This window comes from Neofelis nebulosa, chromosome 7 (genome assembly GCF_028018385.1).
Source record: "Neofelis nebulosa isolate mNeoNeb1 chromosome 7, mNeoNeb1.pri, whole genome shotgun sequence".
NCBI classification, from domain to species: Eukaryota; Metazoa; Chordata; class Mammalia; order Carnivora; family Felidae; genus Neofelis; species Neofelis nebulosa.
In genome coordinates this window covers 59680124-59694949 of record NC_080788.1, presented here as the reverse complement: position 1 = coordinate 59694949, position 14826 = coordinate 59680124, and the positions used below count along the sequence as shown (strand labels likewise).

The 14826-nt window shown below is 34.4% G+C and overlaps 1 protein-coding gene across 4 annotated transcripts in view; it reads left to right on the top strand.

Moving 5' to 3' along the window:
- Positions 1–14826, top strand: part of CTDSPL2 (CTD small phosphatase like 2) — an 83957-nt gene that overhangs the window by 52480 nt on the left and 16651 nt on the right. For all 4 annotated transcript variants that reach the window (XM_058737904.1, XM_058737906.1, XM_058737903.1 and 1 more), the window contains exons 5-8: positions 3665–3880; positions 7938–8016; positions 8349–8460; positions 10631–10717. In XM_058737904.1, the coding sequence (XP_058593887.1) occupies positions 3665–3880; positions 7938–8016; positions 8349–8460; positions 10631–10717 (494 nt within the window). The remainder of the gene's footprint in view (positions 1–3664; positions 3881–7937; positions 8017–8348; positions 8461–10630; positions 10718–14826) is intronic.

The following is a 14826-nucleotide window of genomic DNA, read 5'->3' as shown; positions in this document are numbered from 1 at the left end:
ACAAAGATGGCAGATCAAAACTAACATGGTAAGATATTTGAATTTTATCCTTGGTGGGGGATGACTGAAAGGTTTTAAACTGGTGAGTAAAATGAACAGATTTTTGTTTTCTAAAAATCACAATGTGTCAGCTACATTCTAAAAAGGTTGTGTTGGGGGAAAACAATTAGTAGACTTGTAGTCCACATGAGACTTCATGTAGCCTTAACTATGATATTAGAGAAAAGAAGAAGGATCAGAGATATAGAGTAGACAAATTTTGAGCACAGATTGGAGGTGAAAGAGACCAGAGATTAAGATGACACAAGGTTATTTTTTCAAGAGAGGTTAGGTTATAGGAGATAGGTGGGCCATACTGAGTTTGAGATGCTATGAAACAACCAAATAAAAATATCTGGTAGCCATTTGTCCTTCTTGTGTGGAGCTTAGAAACCTGGGTTTAAGCAGTAGACTATTATATTACCAGCTTATAGGTATCATTTGAAACTAATGGAGTAAATGTTCAGCAAACTAAGATCTTGGAATATATTTAAGGACTGGACAAAGTAAAAGAAAGCAACAAAGACATGGAAGAAGCCAGGAGATTTTGTGTCATAGAAGCCAAAGGAAAAGAGAATATCAAAACCCAGGGTCAAACAATTATAAAGATTGAAGGAAAGGAAATGAGTATTGAAAAGAGACTGCTGAGCCTGGCAATTACAAAGTTACTGGTTTCTTTTTTTTTTTTTTTTTTAAATGTATGTTTGTTTGTTTGTTTATTTTTTGAGAGCAAGAGTGTTAGTGGGGGAGGACTGAAAGAGGGGAGACACAGACTCTGAAGCAGGCTCCAGGCTCTGAACTGTCAGCACAGAGCCTGACACAGGACTCAAACTCATGGACCACAAGATCATGACCTGAGCCGAAGTTGGACGCTTAAACAACTGAGCCACCCAGGCACCCTAAGTTATTGGTTTCTTTTGCCAGAACAGTTTCAGGAGAGTGGCTGGAGTTGGAAGCCTAACACATTTGGGTTAAAAGAGTAAAATGGGAGTAAGAAAGGAAGCAGCAAATGTAGGTTACTGTTATGAACTACTTGACTATAAAATTAGAGAGGTTACCAAGTCTCGAGTGGTTTCTCTTTGTGAGAGACCAGCATGTTTTTAAGCCTCAGAGAGGAGTCTAATAGGAAGAGGTTGAAAATAGAGGGAAAATAACTAATGAAGAAAGTTTCTGGAGTCTGCTGACAACGATGAGATTATGGGAACAGATAGTAGAAGGATTAGAATGGAGAAGAGAGGGAAAAGAGATATTTTTCTCTAGTGCTAAAGGAAAGAAGCTGTGAAGGTGTGTGCGGAAATAAATGGGCAGAAGTTGGTTTTTGGTAAGTTACTTTTTCTTTGAAGGAGGAGATGGTGCCATGTGCTGAGATTCCTGGTGGCGGGGACTGAAGAGAACAGTGAAGGTTTAGAATGTTTGTTGTTGGGTATAATTAAAAGAAATACATACATAATCCAGTAAGCCTGTAAGTTACATTGATTCAAGAGAGATTTCTATGATGGGCGACATTTGAAAGACGAGGGAGCAAGAATACTGAAGCTGCTGGCTTGTGAGTGTATTAAGTGATATACCATGCAGTCTGACTAGATGAGAAGGGTGGGGAAGGGGCTGTTAAGGAATTGTTTGGAATGAGACTGGGCTTTATCAAACATGAAGGTCACATGTAATGGGAATATGAAATAGGTAATTAAAAGGTTAGGAAGTTGTGGTAGTGGATTGATACATTTGAACTTTAGTTTTCAGAGATGAACAGTTTCTTACTGTGAATGTCCAGGTTATGGTCATGGTACTTGCTAAAGAGAGCAGCGTGTATGAAGATGGAGCTTAAGAGCGCAAGACCTTTGATTAGTCTTAGGGATGAGTCATTGACATCCCCTGTAGTAACAACCAACAGGTGTTTCACAGAGCTTTAAACTGGTAGCTAGGTGTTAAATTCGTCTGGTTGAGAGAGGATGCTGGCAACAGTTGGTAGAGGACAGCAGTGGGGATAAAGAAGAACTACAAAGCTAGGTGCCATCAGTCTCAAAGGAGGAGGGATTTTTGTAGTTAATAGAAAACCAATGATTTGGTGGCAGCAATGGAATAAATGAATTCTGATTCATTAGTATGTTGAGTATGGAAGAATAAAGAGCTTTGAGGGGAAAGGTATCAGGAAGAGATATTTTGGAAATAAGTCACATTTAAAGCTTTCAGGGAGAAGGAATGTTGTCTGAGAAAATTGAGAGTGTGGGAGGTTGATTTTGTTTTTGAAAATGACATTTGGAGGATTCCATAAAGAAATAGAGTTGGGGTCATCTCATCGTGGAAGAAGAATTGGGTAGCAGGGTCATTTAGGTTGTGGCTGAGTATGATTAGGAAACTTACTTCAGTCTTTGTTACTGAGATGGAATAGTGTTAGGAAATTGTTCTTGTGTCTCTGAATAAAAATGTTCTGATGGTTAGGGTAACAGCTCATTCTTGGATAACTACCTCTGTCCACAGTGGTTAGGATGCTTACTTAGTACTGGACTGATTTGAGGATAATGAAAAATACACACACACACACACACACACACACACACAATGCCTAGCTCATAGTAGACACTTAATAAATGATATTTGCTTTATTGAAAAGAAATTCTGTAATCAACAATACTGTGTTGTATACTTTGAAGTTGCATAGAGACTAGATCTTAGATTTTCTCACCACAAAAAATGATAACGATGTGGCAGGATAGAGGTATTAGCTAATACTAGGTTGGTAACCATAATGCAATATATAGATGTGTTAAATTAGCACATACACCTAAAACTTACACAATGTTGTATGTCCATTATGTCTCAATAAAAATTTTTTAAAGTTCTAAATTATGACTGTCTGTATAGCTAGATGTTTCTAAACTGAACACTCTAAAGAAAAATTTTGTTCACCAATAGCGCTATAGCTTGTAATAGTCTTTATTCCTCATTATTTGAAATATCTAGAAGAGACTCACTAAACAGTGATCATCAGCTCTATGTCTGTTGCATTTAGTTTTTCTAAATATTTATGAGTTTATTTTTCAATATTTAATTTTAGTTTTATTAAAATGTATTTGAGGGGCACCTGGGTGGTTGAGTCAGTCAGCCAGCTCTTGATTTTGGCTCATGTCATGATTTCAGTTTGTGGGATCAGGCCCCGTGTGGGGCTCTGTGCTGACAGTACACAGTCTGCTTGGGATTCTTTCTCTCCCTCTCTCTCTGCCCCTCCCCTGCTCGCTCACACTCTCTCTCAAAATAAATAAATAAGCATTTTAAAAAAACCCTTTATTAAAATATATTTGATATACAACATTATGTAAATTTAAGGGTATAACATGTTGATTTGATACATTTATATATTTTAATATGATTGCCATGTAGCAATAATTAGCACCTCTATCACATTACATAATTATCCTTTCTTTTTAGTGGTTGGAATAATTCTAGTGTCAGCAAGTTTGATGATTATAATACAATATTGTTGTCTGCACTCTATTGTGCCTTAGGTCTCTAGGGCTTATGTTTGCTTGCTATATAAGTTTGTACCCTTAAAAACATCTATCCTATCCTGCCACTCCCTTTTGATTTTTTAAATGATGGTTGTGAGTATACTGAATCTTAATTATAGGAACATCAGGATCTGATTCCCCAGGACAGGCTGTGGAAGCTGAAGAGATAGTAAAACAACTTGATATGGAACAGGTGGATGAGATCACTACCAGTACTACGACATCAACTAATGGAGCAGCTTACTCAAATCAAGCAGTTCAAGTGAGACCATCGATAAATAATGGTTTAGAAGAAGCAGAAGAAACAGTTAATCGTGATATCCCACCCCTTACAGGTGAAGAAAATTCCTTTTCTTATGCATCTTCATGAATTTAGAAAAATACGGTATTTATTTATTTTTATTTAATGTCAAATGCATATGTTTTTCTTCCTTGAACATAAGACAATTAAAATCGAAAATAAAACTTTCTCCCAGATATACAGTCATTTTGAAATTAAAAGTTTTTAGAAGGTTGTGTTGATTGAGAATTAATCATTTTACAGTTTAATTATTTGTACTGATCTTACTAGTTAGAGAAATTGAACACAAATAGCGAAATAGATGCTCATGTTTATGAGTATATTTATTGTAATTGCACCCAGTCTCAGACCCTTAAGTCTGAAGTCCCTACCTAACGGCAGCCTTACACCTTTGGATTTGTTGCATATATAGATGACATCCGCCACCGCCCCCCCCCCCCCCCCCCCCCAAGAAGCTTCTGTTCCTAGATCTTGCCCTGTATTCAAACTGCAGCCTAATTCTGGATCCTTATAAAAGCCTAACGTAATTGTTTGGTCCCTGAGCCACTTGTCATGGAAATGTAGAACACATGAGATCAGAATTTATTACGTCTGAGGGTTGTGGTATACAGATGCATAAAGCTAAAAGATGAAACTGTTCCATCATACTTAAAAGCAGAAATAAAATTGAGGACGGTCATCGTTTCTCAGAGGGACAAGATCTTAGGCTTTTATTTTAGATTAAAAAAATTTTTTTTTCATGTTTATTTTTTTATTTAGAGAGAGAGAGAGAGAGAGAAAGCATGAGCAGGGGAGGGGCAGAGAGAGAGGGAGAGAGGGAATCCCAAGCAAGTTGCACAGAGCCTGATGTGTGGCTCAATCTTACAAACCATGAGATTGTGACCTGAGCTGAAATCAAGGAGTCAGACCCCTTAACCAACAGCCACCCAGGCACTCTTAGATTTATTTCTTATAATGCCAGGCATTTGACATATGTATTGGTTCAGAAATGTAGTTTGGTGTAAGGAAGTAGAATAATGTTCTTCCCTTGAATATAAAGGAGAAACTTGAAAAACTACAATCCAAACAGCTGAAAACATTTAAAGAAAAAATGCATACAATTAAGAAATTTCTATATAGTGCAACCCAGTCATACCAATATGAAAAGTGACATAAAATAGGAAAGATTTATTTTAACTTGGTCGAATAAAAGACTGGGCTCTGTAATGTTAATATCTGTAATGTTAAATTATAATGTTGTAATTTAAGAATAATATTGAATCTGACAAGCAAATCAATATGGTGCACATAGTTCATTTTGGGTGGTTAAGACTTGCAAATGAACCTACTCTTGACCTGTCATTTTATGCTCATTACTTTGCCAATGTTTAAGCTAGTGAATTGTAAAGTAGACTAAGTCCAGGGCTTTGGGCCTCGTGTTTGATGTTTGTTCTATATTTTTGTGCTGCTGTATTTTTTTTTTCCCTGACAACTATGAAAATGGAGAAGGGATTTCTATAACCATAGTGATTTCTAGAGGGGAAAAGGAAAATTTAGTCCTGTTGTCTCATTCATTCATTCATTTAGTCCCCTAACATTTATTGAACATCTATTTTTTGTGATGGGCATTGTTTATGAAGATGAATAAGATAATGCTTCTTGACCCTGAAGAGTGAATGATCTAATTGATGAGCCAGGTATACACAAAAATTACTGTACAGTGTGGTGAGTGCTGTTACAAAATAAATGAGCAAAATAATGAGGTGGCATATTATATTTACTCTGGGAGTATCATGACAGGAGAGAAGTAAAATTTTTGCTGATCTTAAGAGATGAGTATGAGTGACAAAGATTGTTACTTTTCCTTAAGAACTAAGCCAAAGAGAACAAGACAGAAGGAGGCTGGCTCTACCATTTACTTAGCTTTGTGACTTTAGACAATTTAAGCTCACTTGAGTCAGTTTTCTTAGCTTTAAAAGGTAATAATAATTCACGGTTTTAAAGGCTAAATGGGATGAAAGAAGAAAAATGCTTAGCATGAAGGCTCTCAATATTACTTCCTTTCTCCCTTTTTCTGAGGTTAACAGGAATTTGAAACAGAAGTGGTTAGAAGTTATATTTTTCTATTAACCCTTGTGCTAATGAACTGTCATTGGCATAAAGTTATTACAGATGGACAAAAATTATTACTTACATCTGTCATTCACTGAACATACTATGTTACAAGGTAATTCATACATAAGAAATTAATATATCATAATAGCAAAAATGATTTCTTTTTGTCCTGAAAGACTATTATCCACCAATATTCCATTCCTATAGACAGATTACAGCAGTTTTACCGTGTTCCACTATTTTAGTCCTTTTGGGCTACTGTAACAAACTACCATAGACTAGGTGGTGTCTACACAGCAGAAATTTATTTCTCACAGTTTAGGAGGCTTGGAAATCCAAGATCAAAGTGCCAGCAAACTCAGGACCTGGTTAAGGGCCTGCTTTCAGGTTCATAGACAACTGTCTTCTCATGCATCCTCACATGGCAGAAGCTATGTGAGTTCTCTGGAGTCTCTGTTTTTTGTTTTTGTTTTTTCTGTAATGTTTGTTTATTTTTTTTATAATTTAAAGAAATTTTTAATGTTTATTTTTGAGAGAGAGAGGGAAAGAGAATGAGTGGGAGAGGGGCAGAAATTGTGGGAGACACTGAATTCCAAGTAGGCTCCAGGCTTTGAGCTACCTGCACAGAGCCTGATGCGGGGCTTGAACTCATGAACCATAAGATCATGACCTGAGCCAAAGTTGGACGCTTAACCGACTGAGCCATCCAGGCGCCCCATTGTTTGTTTTTGAGAGAGTGAGAGAGAGAGAGAGAGACAAAGGATCCAAAGGGGCTCCGCACTGACAGCAGAGAGTTTGATGTGGAGCTTGAATTCACAAACCACCAGATCATGACCTGAGTCCAAATTGGACGCTTAACCAACTGAGCCACCTAGGTGTCCCTGGAGTCTCTTTTATAAGGGCACTGATCCTATTCATGAGGGCTCCCCCCTAATGACTTCATGACATCCTTAAGTCTTCACCTCCAAATACCATTTTGGGAGGACACAAACATTCAGTCTGTAGCATCCAACATAAGCTTTTGTCTAAAACATTACCTCTGACTAATATTATCTTTTGTCTTCTTGAATTTAAGTTGTAATTATTGTCTTAGAAAATTCCCAGCAAGGTTTTTTATTTATTTAAGTAATCTCTACACCCATTGTGGATCTCAAGCTCAAGACCCTGAGATCAAGAGTCCTACATTCTTCTGACTTAGCAAGCTAGGTGCCCCTTCCAGCATAATTTCTAAAGCTCTGTCAGTTGATAGAATTTTAGCTTAAACATATACTGGACCATGTGTCATGGCATATAGAATTGCTTCATGATTATTTTTAGGTTGCTTGTAAATTAGAAGTAAAATAAAGCCTCCCCTGAAACAGTGGTTTCTAAATAGAATAGCATTTCTTAACTTTTAAAAGATTTTAGATAGCCTTGAGGTTCTTGGGAAAATGTACATACAACATAAGTGCACAAGGGGGGTTCATGAACCTCTTAAAGAATGTTCATAGAAAACAAACAAACAAACAAAAAAAAGAATGTTCATAGATCTCAGGTTAAAAACTACCTTTGGGTCTATTGTCACACATATATATTGACTTCCTATGTATGTACAAGGTACTTTGAAAAATGTTACTGCTGCAAGAGGCAGCATGAAGTTTTTATGGTTACACATATAGACGCCATTCAGTTAGAAATTGAAGTTTGGTGGAGTATATTTTTCTAGCAATAAGTAGCAAATTTTTTCTTTGCTATTAGGGATTTTAATTCTACTAGCCATGATCTAGCTTGCCATTTTATCTGTAATGGCAGTTTTTTCCTTTGCTTCTGGAGTTAAGAAATTTGTGTTAAGAAATATGTGTTAAGAAATTTGCTTTGAAATACTGTTTACAAGTTATTTCTGTCATATCTTTAACCTAAAATACAGAAGGGGTCAGGAAAATCTTATATAAAGTCAGTAAAAATGTATACTCATAGTGAGTTAAAACTAACATATTGTTTTTCCTTTTATTAAATAGCACCAGTAACTCCAGATAGTGGTTATTCGTCAGCTCATGCAGAGGCCACCTATGAAGAAGACTGGGAAGTATTTGACCCGTGAGTTTTTTGTGGGTTTTTTTTTGTCTTTTATTTTCCTTTCGCTCTTGGAGCAGAATGAAAGTGTGTGTGTGGAAGGATGGCTCAATGGTATATTGCAAAGAACATGTGACCCTTAGGTATTAATAATTTTACTGGGTTACTGAAGTACTAATTTATATATTTTCAGTTTTATTTATGTTTCATAGGTTTGGTTTACTAGGTTAAATGGATATTATTTAATTGAAGATTTATTTTAAAAAGATTTAAATATGAGCTGAATTTAGTAATATGTTTAATATTATTTATAAAAAATAGAAATGTTGAGATTTTTAAAAAAATTTGATCTATAGGTATTATTTCATCAAACATGTTCCACCACTGACAGAAGAACAACTAAATAGGAAACCTGCTCTTCCATTGAAAACAAGAAGCACACCAGAATTCTCCCTAGTTTTAGACCTGGTAAGTATATTATCTATAGAGGTAGGGAAAGTAAGTTAAATTTATTTTTTAAAATACTAGCTGAAAATAACTAAAAGGATACAATTGAATGAATAGGCTTACACATTTACTAAACATGTCCAAGATGTTCTGAAATGTTTTTATTTGAAGTATAGTATAATGCCAGGATCCACATTTGGTTGGTATCAGGTACTCTTTGAAAATAAGTTAGGCTTTCATTTTTGTATTTAAATTGGTTCTTTCCCCCATATTTCTGGAACCCTTGTGATTTTTTTGGAAAAATTTCCCAATAAATTATTATTTGATTTCATGCTTAATGAAATATAATTTGATTTCACCTTTTTTGGCGGGGGGGGGGGGGGGAAGGGGGTCGTGGTTAGGATTATGTTTCCCTGAAGGGCCAAATATTATCTGTGTCCCAATGAGTTAACTTTATGCAAGATTATAGTTCTTTTCCTGTTCTTATTTTTGTGTATTGTCTAATATCAATAACTTTATTAATAGACTCCCCAAAGCATGAGCTCTGAATGCTAATAAAACCTTTGATATGTTTTCTTGGTATGTTAAAAATTTATGTTTTAGGATACCAAAAGAGCTTTGAAAAATGAACATCTACCTCTTACATAATACTGGAAACAATTTATTATTTAGCCTTTGTTACTGGTATCCTATAATTGGAGATGTGGTTTACTTCTCATAAAATTTTTTTCTTGAGGAAAAGATCATTATTTTAAATCTTAACTAGGATGTATAGTTCTTTTTTGAGAGTTCACCACCTTAGCCTTTGCCTAGCCAAAGAGGTGTAAGAGAGGTATTCAGAGGTCCTAAGTATTAAGGTATTTATTAGATAAGTATAAAGAGAAAAATTTTGAAACTGATTATGAGTAGTTTAGATGTGATGTGCAAGTTAGTGGAAAAACTGAAAAAAGATTTTGCTAGATTTTTGTGTTAGGAGTTGATATGGTCATCATAGCAAGTTTGACCATATAATTTTTAATCCAGTTTAAAGGTAAATAGAGAAGGAAAGCTAGGAATTGGCTGAGCATAAATGAATAATTTTATAAAAGTAAATGAAGAATGATCAAAATTTAGATAGTGTGTAAATGAAGTAGTAGAATTAGTTATTCAATTGTAGGAAAGAGGATACTGGTTTTTTTTTTAAGATGATAAAACAGTACCTTGAAATGTGTAGTCTGATATGCTATTAAAAGAAAATGAGGCATATCTAGAGTATTTTTTGCTCTTTGCCTCCCCAGAGTTAACTTTAGGTTAAAAGAAACACTCCAGCTAATAAGATGTGGAATCACAAGGTATGAACATTTGTGTTTCATTTTAATTCATTTTAAATGCATTGAAAAATTTTGGGGGTAGTCACTGGCAGCTTTTTAAAAGAAAGCATTTTGTCATTTAACTACAAATAGACCTCCTATTTGTATTCGGTATTTAAGAAATATGAATATTTGCACATATCTTAGATTGAATGATCCTCACCTTCTTATCCTCTTAATGAGAAAACAGTTTGGTGATCAAAGATGACAAGTCTTCATTGACTGCTAATTTAGTTAAATCATGTTTATGTCTGAAACGTATTCAACAGATACTAAGACATCCATTTTATAAAATAAAAGTCTTTATAAAAGATTTAAGGATAAGGAGCTATGTGAATAGAATATATGTAATTTTAAAAATAATTAGATTCTAAACTTTCATTTGTTATTTGTTAAATAAAAGGAGTATGGATTATACTTATCAGAAAGTTGGCAAGTGCAGAACTCAGAGCAGTGGTTCTCAAACTTGAGCATTCATTGGAGTCACATAAAGGGTTTATTAAAATATGGATTGCTGAGCTCCTCTCTCCTTCACCCCCTTCTGAAGTTTTTGAATTATCGTAAGTGGAGCTGGAGAATTTGCATCTCTAACTAGTTATTTGCCTTTCTAACCCAGAAGGTGGTGATACTTCTTGCTGGTCAAGGGACCATACGTGAGAACCAGTGGCTTAGAAAATTCTATCCCAAATTGCTGTGCCACACACAGCAATATGATAAATATAAAATCCCACGTATGAATGAGTACTTTAATAAATGTTTTTGGTGATCATGGGTACATAAAATTATCATTTGAAATTTCTTTTAGTATCTTGGTTTATTCAGTATGTGTTTTTTATTTTAAGGATGAAACACTAGTACACTGTAGTCTAAATGAGCTAGAAGATGCAGCACTTACTTTTCCAGTCCTTTTCCAAGATGTCATTTATCAGGTAATTAAAAAAATTTTTTTAACTTCTTTTTTGGCCTGTTAGATAATGTTCTGAACCAAGAAATCTTTTGTAATTTTGTGTGTGTAAAATTTAATGTGTTTTTTTCCTAATGAGTTTCATCAATATATTACTGATTTATTAACACAAAGTAGCATCATGCTAAATAATTACATAAAACATTAAATGTTACCCAAAACGTGAACCTTTTCTTAACCCAGTGATCTCTGCTAGTTTCATAATCTGTTTGCCAGCAGGTGGAGGCAGAAGCACTGACATCATAGATCCCCAAGAAGAACTTGCCAGGTTAACACCTGGTGTTTTGTTTTTATGTGTGTTTTCCCCCAAAATCTAGTTAGTGTAAAGAAAACTCATTCCTTGTTGGTCATTTTTATTTCCTTTTGTAGTAATATGGTCTGTAGATTGCAGTTTGGTATATCTGCTTTATATCAATCACAGAATTCTAGGACATTTCCAGTTACTGCTTTAAAAATCTGGGTAAAAGCATTTCTCCCTCATCTGTGTTGATGGACAGGTAACTGTGCAAAATACAAATATCATTTATCTTTCATTGTGAATTATGTTGTTTGGCCATAGCTTTTACTTTACGTTTGAGATTTTCCTGTCATAAAATTTGAATTAATTAACATATATGAATACACTTTGAAAATTGCAAAGTGCCTTTCTGTGGTGGCGGCTGTTATTTATTTAATTAGCGTTACCTTCATCCATACTAGTTGTTGAAGGATTGGGAAAGGTCAAAAAGTTTGTTCTTTGTCAAGAGGAAGCCAACCCAAGGATTAAATAAAGCCACAGAACATTTGCCATGTGGATGATGAAAAGGTGTTTATGGTTGTTTATGTGCTCTTAATAGGCAGTTAGAATGTGGGTATAGTTTTCTTAGCACATGATAGTTACTCTTTTGGGAATCATAAAATTTCATAATTAAATAGAAGTTTGTGGTTCAGGATTTACTTTACCGACTTCATCTTGTAATGAGTTGTAAGAGGATTTACTTTAGCAGTTATGTCAGTTCTAGTTTAACCTAGTTAGTCATTGTAGGCATGCTAATATCTGAGTACTATATTCATTTCCCTGCTATGGAACCTGATTTTAGTTTTGATTTTTGATCAGAGAGTGAGCAAACTATACATAAATATAAGGGATTTTAAGATTTTTGTATTCGTTTTTAACTGGTTTTATTTGGTTTAAGGTAATCTTTTTTCTTAATAAGACATTTTCTGCCAAATAGGTTGTTCTTGTTTAGTTCATGTTAAGGAGGAGTCTTCTGGTAAATATAAATAGTATAGCAGTATCTTAATAGGTTTGTCTTTTTAGCTTGATTACCATGTTTTTTTGTTCAAAATTCCATTCAGGCTTTGAATTTGGAAAGGAAAGTTGTCATTTGAAAAATATTAAATCATTATTTTGGGATGACTTCTTAAGCTTTCTGGTTTGAAATTTATTTCTTGCAGATAGTTTTGGTCTGTATGTCATTTTTAATAGTGAAATAAACTTGGAAATTGGAGGAGTTTGATTCTTTCCTTTCATGAGCATTTCTTTTCATTGTGACCATAAGGTTGAATTTTTTTCTTGCTGCTTTCACCATTTCTGCTTTAATTCTCTTCTTTTTAATAAAGTTCTTATTATTTTTATGTGGATCTGGATAGTTGTCTTATTTTGAATAAAAGGCTTCTAGCAGTGCATATGACTAATACTTAGAAAAACTATATATGTACTGCGTCTACCTTTGTGTAATTCAAAGAACTCTTTTTCTTTCATATTCTGAGTTAAATTTTCTGAAACTGAAAAATGATATAGCTTAAATTAGGAGCAGTGAGCAGGAAGTTTGAATCTTCCAAGTTATAGGGATGATTGCATTTTAATATTATTTATTAGTTACTACATCATAAACAGAGTTTAGTCCCCCTTTAGTAAATTTTTGAGGATGTCCGTAGTTAATATTGGGTACATTCCTTTGGATTTCTGGTTTTGGCATAGCCATTCTGTCTGCTTTTTAAAAAATAACTTTGAAGAAATCTTGGGTTAGGGTTCCCCCAGTTTTCAGACCAGCAAGCTCCCTTTAAACAGGGAATGATGTCTTTTAAACTTTCAGTGGTGTTGTCTCCATCTACTGGCAAAGAAGAAATATACACAAGGGTCTGAGATGATCTAAGAGATTTTGGAGAAACCACATTATTAGGTAAGATGTAACTTACATATTTAAGCACTGCAATATAATGTGGCCCACTTAAAGGTTAGAAACCTGTAAAATACTGTATATACTCTTAAAAAATAATTTACTGAAGTGAAATTCACAACATAAACCATTTTTAAATGAACAGTTCCATGGCATTTATCTGTATACTGATGAATATGTCAGTTCCATAGCATTTATGTATAAATTCTTAAAAAATAAAATTGTAATGTTAAGATAGGATCAAATTCTTCACCTGAATCAACGCCAGATAAAGTGTCCTCTTGGGACTTACTTTGCTTTTGGTTTCTTTTTGTGGTAAGTTTGTTATGGTTGGCCTATATCTAATTTTAAATCTACTTGTTTTTTTTTCTTTCTTTCAAAACAGTTTAAAGTGTAAATTGTTTTACATATGTTTAATAATCGTCTATATCAGGGGTTGGCAAACTTTTTCCTGTACAGGGCCAGTTTTTAATATTTTAGGTTCTGTAGTCTTTGTTCCAAATATTTTTTTTTGCCATTGTAGCATGAAACTAGTCATAGACAGTAAGAATGTAATCAAATAAACATGGCTTTGTCCCAGTAAAACTTTATTTACAAAAATAAGTGATGTATTTGGCCCATAAGCCATAGTTTGCTGACCCTTGGTCTAATAATTGTGAGAGTATATACAGTAAATTTACATACTCAAATTCTAAGTGGAAGTAAGTAATCAAATGTTCATCAAAATTCTTGTTAATATATAGAGAAATTTAAAACTAGATCCACTATAATCTGGTTGTGGGCTTTCTTAGTTTTTTTTCAGATGAAAGTTTGAGGGAAATTTAAGGTGACCACTATTCACATTTAAAGACTGCCTGACTCCATGGTATATACTCTCCTTTTGATTGATAAGTAGGACTCAACTTACTTAATGCAAGTCTCAGAATTTTTGAGCAGGTAGATCATTCAATCCTCAATTTAGTATTTTGAGTGTATTTGAATTCCATTTCTCTGGGAGATTCAAAAAAACTAAAAGATTCAACTCAAAATTTGATACATGTTACTAATACTATTTGGATAGAGAGATTTAGTTTGTGTAGATGGAGAGAAAAAGTCATTCTTTAAAGTGAGTTTTTAAAGTGAGGGTATGGCACTCAAAGAGGCAAAGTGTATGGATTTTTGTTTGGGTCTTTTTTTCCCCCTTTAAATTGGTTGTTTTTCCATGAAGTGTTTTACAGTTAGTTACTGGGAAAACATTATTTATTCTTAGAATTGTACAGATGCATTTGATACCTGGAAAAACAAGTGCATGATCAGTTCCAATCCACATATTTAATTTTTATATTTAGCTTATATTGACACATTGTCAGGAAATCCATCTCGTGGTGTTACTCAGTTAAGAGGTCTCCACTGTATTTAGTTTCTGTTCCTGCAGATCCACCAATTCAAGACTCTAGGTCATCTCACTCCCTCTTCCATCCAGAAGATGACTTCTATCCACAAGCAGGACTGAATCAAAAGACAGATTTTTCACTTAGCTCTTGAGCTGAACCACCTCCTCAATGACCTTCCTCTATCTCCATCAAGAACTGGAGCTCAGTTTTTTGAAGATGTAATAGAGCTACTCAGCCCAAACGTGGCTAATTGAAGACAAAAAGAAGATGCCTCATATGTTTCACCACAGTGCAGCCAAACGTAACTGTGCTGTCCAACTCCTCATTCTGTAAAGTATGGCAGGGGCATCTGATTTTTGACTCTGTTCACCAATAAGACTTTAGCCAGTCAGTGGCTTTCTGAAGATCAGTAAAATCATCAAACTTTGGGTCAGCTGTCCAGAAATCAGATTGTGGTAAGCACTCAAGGAGAGATAGGATCTGTAGGGAGCTACTTGATAAAGGATGCTTTGTTTTATTAGTAGAGGTTGCTTTTATGG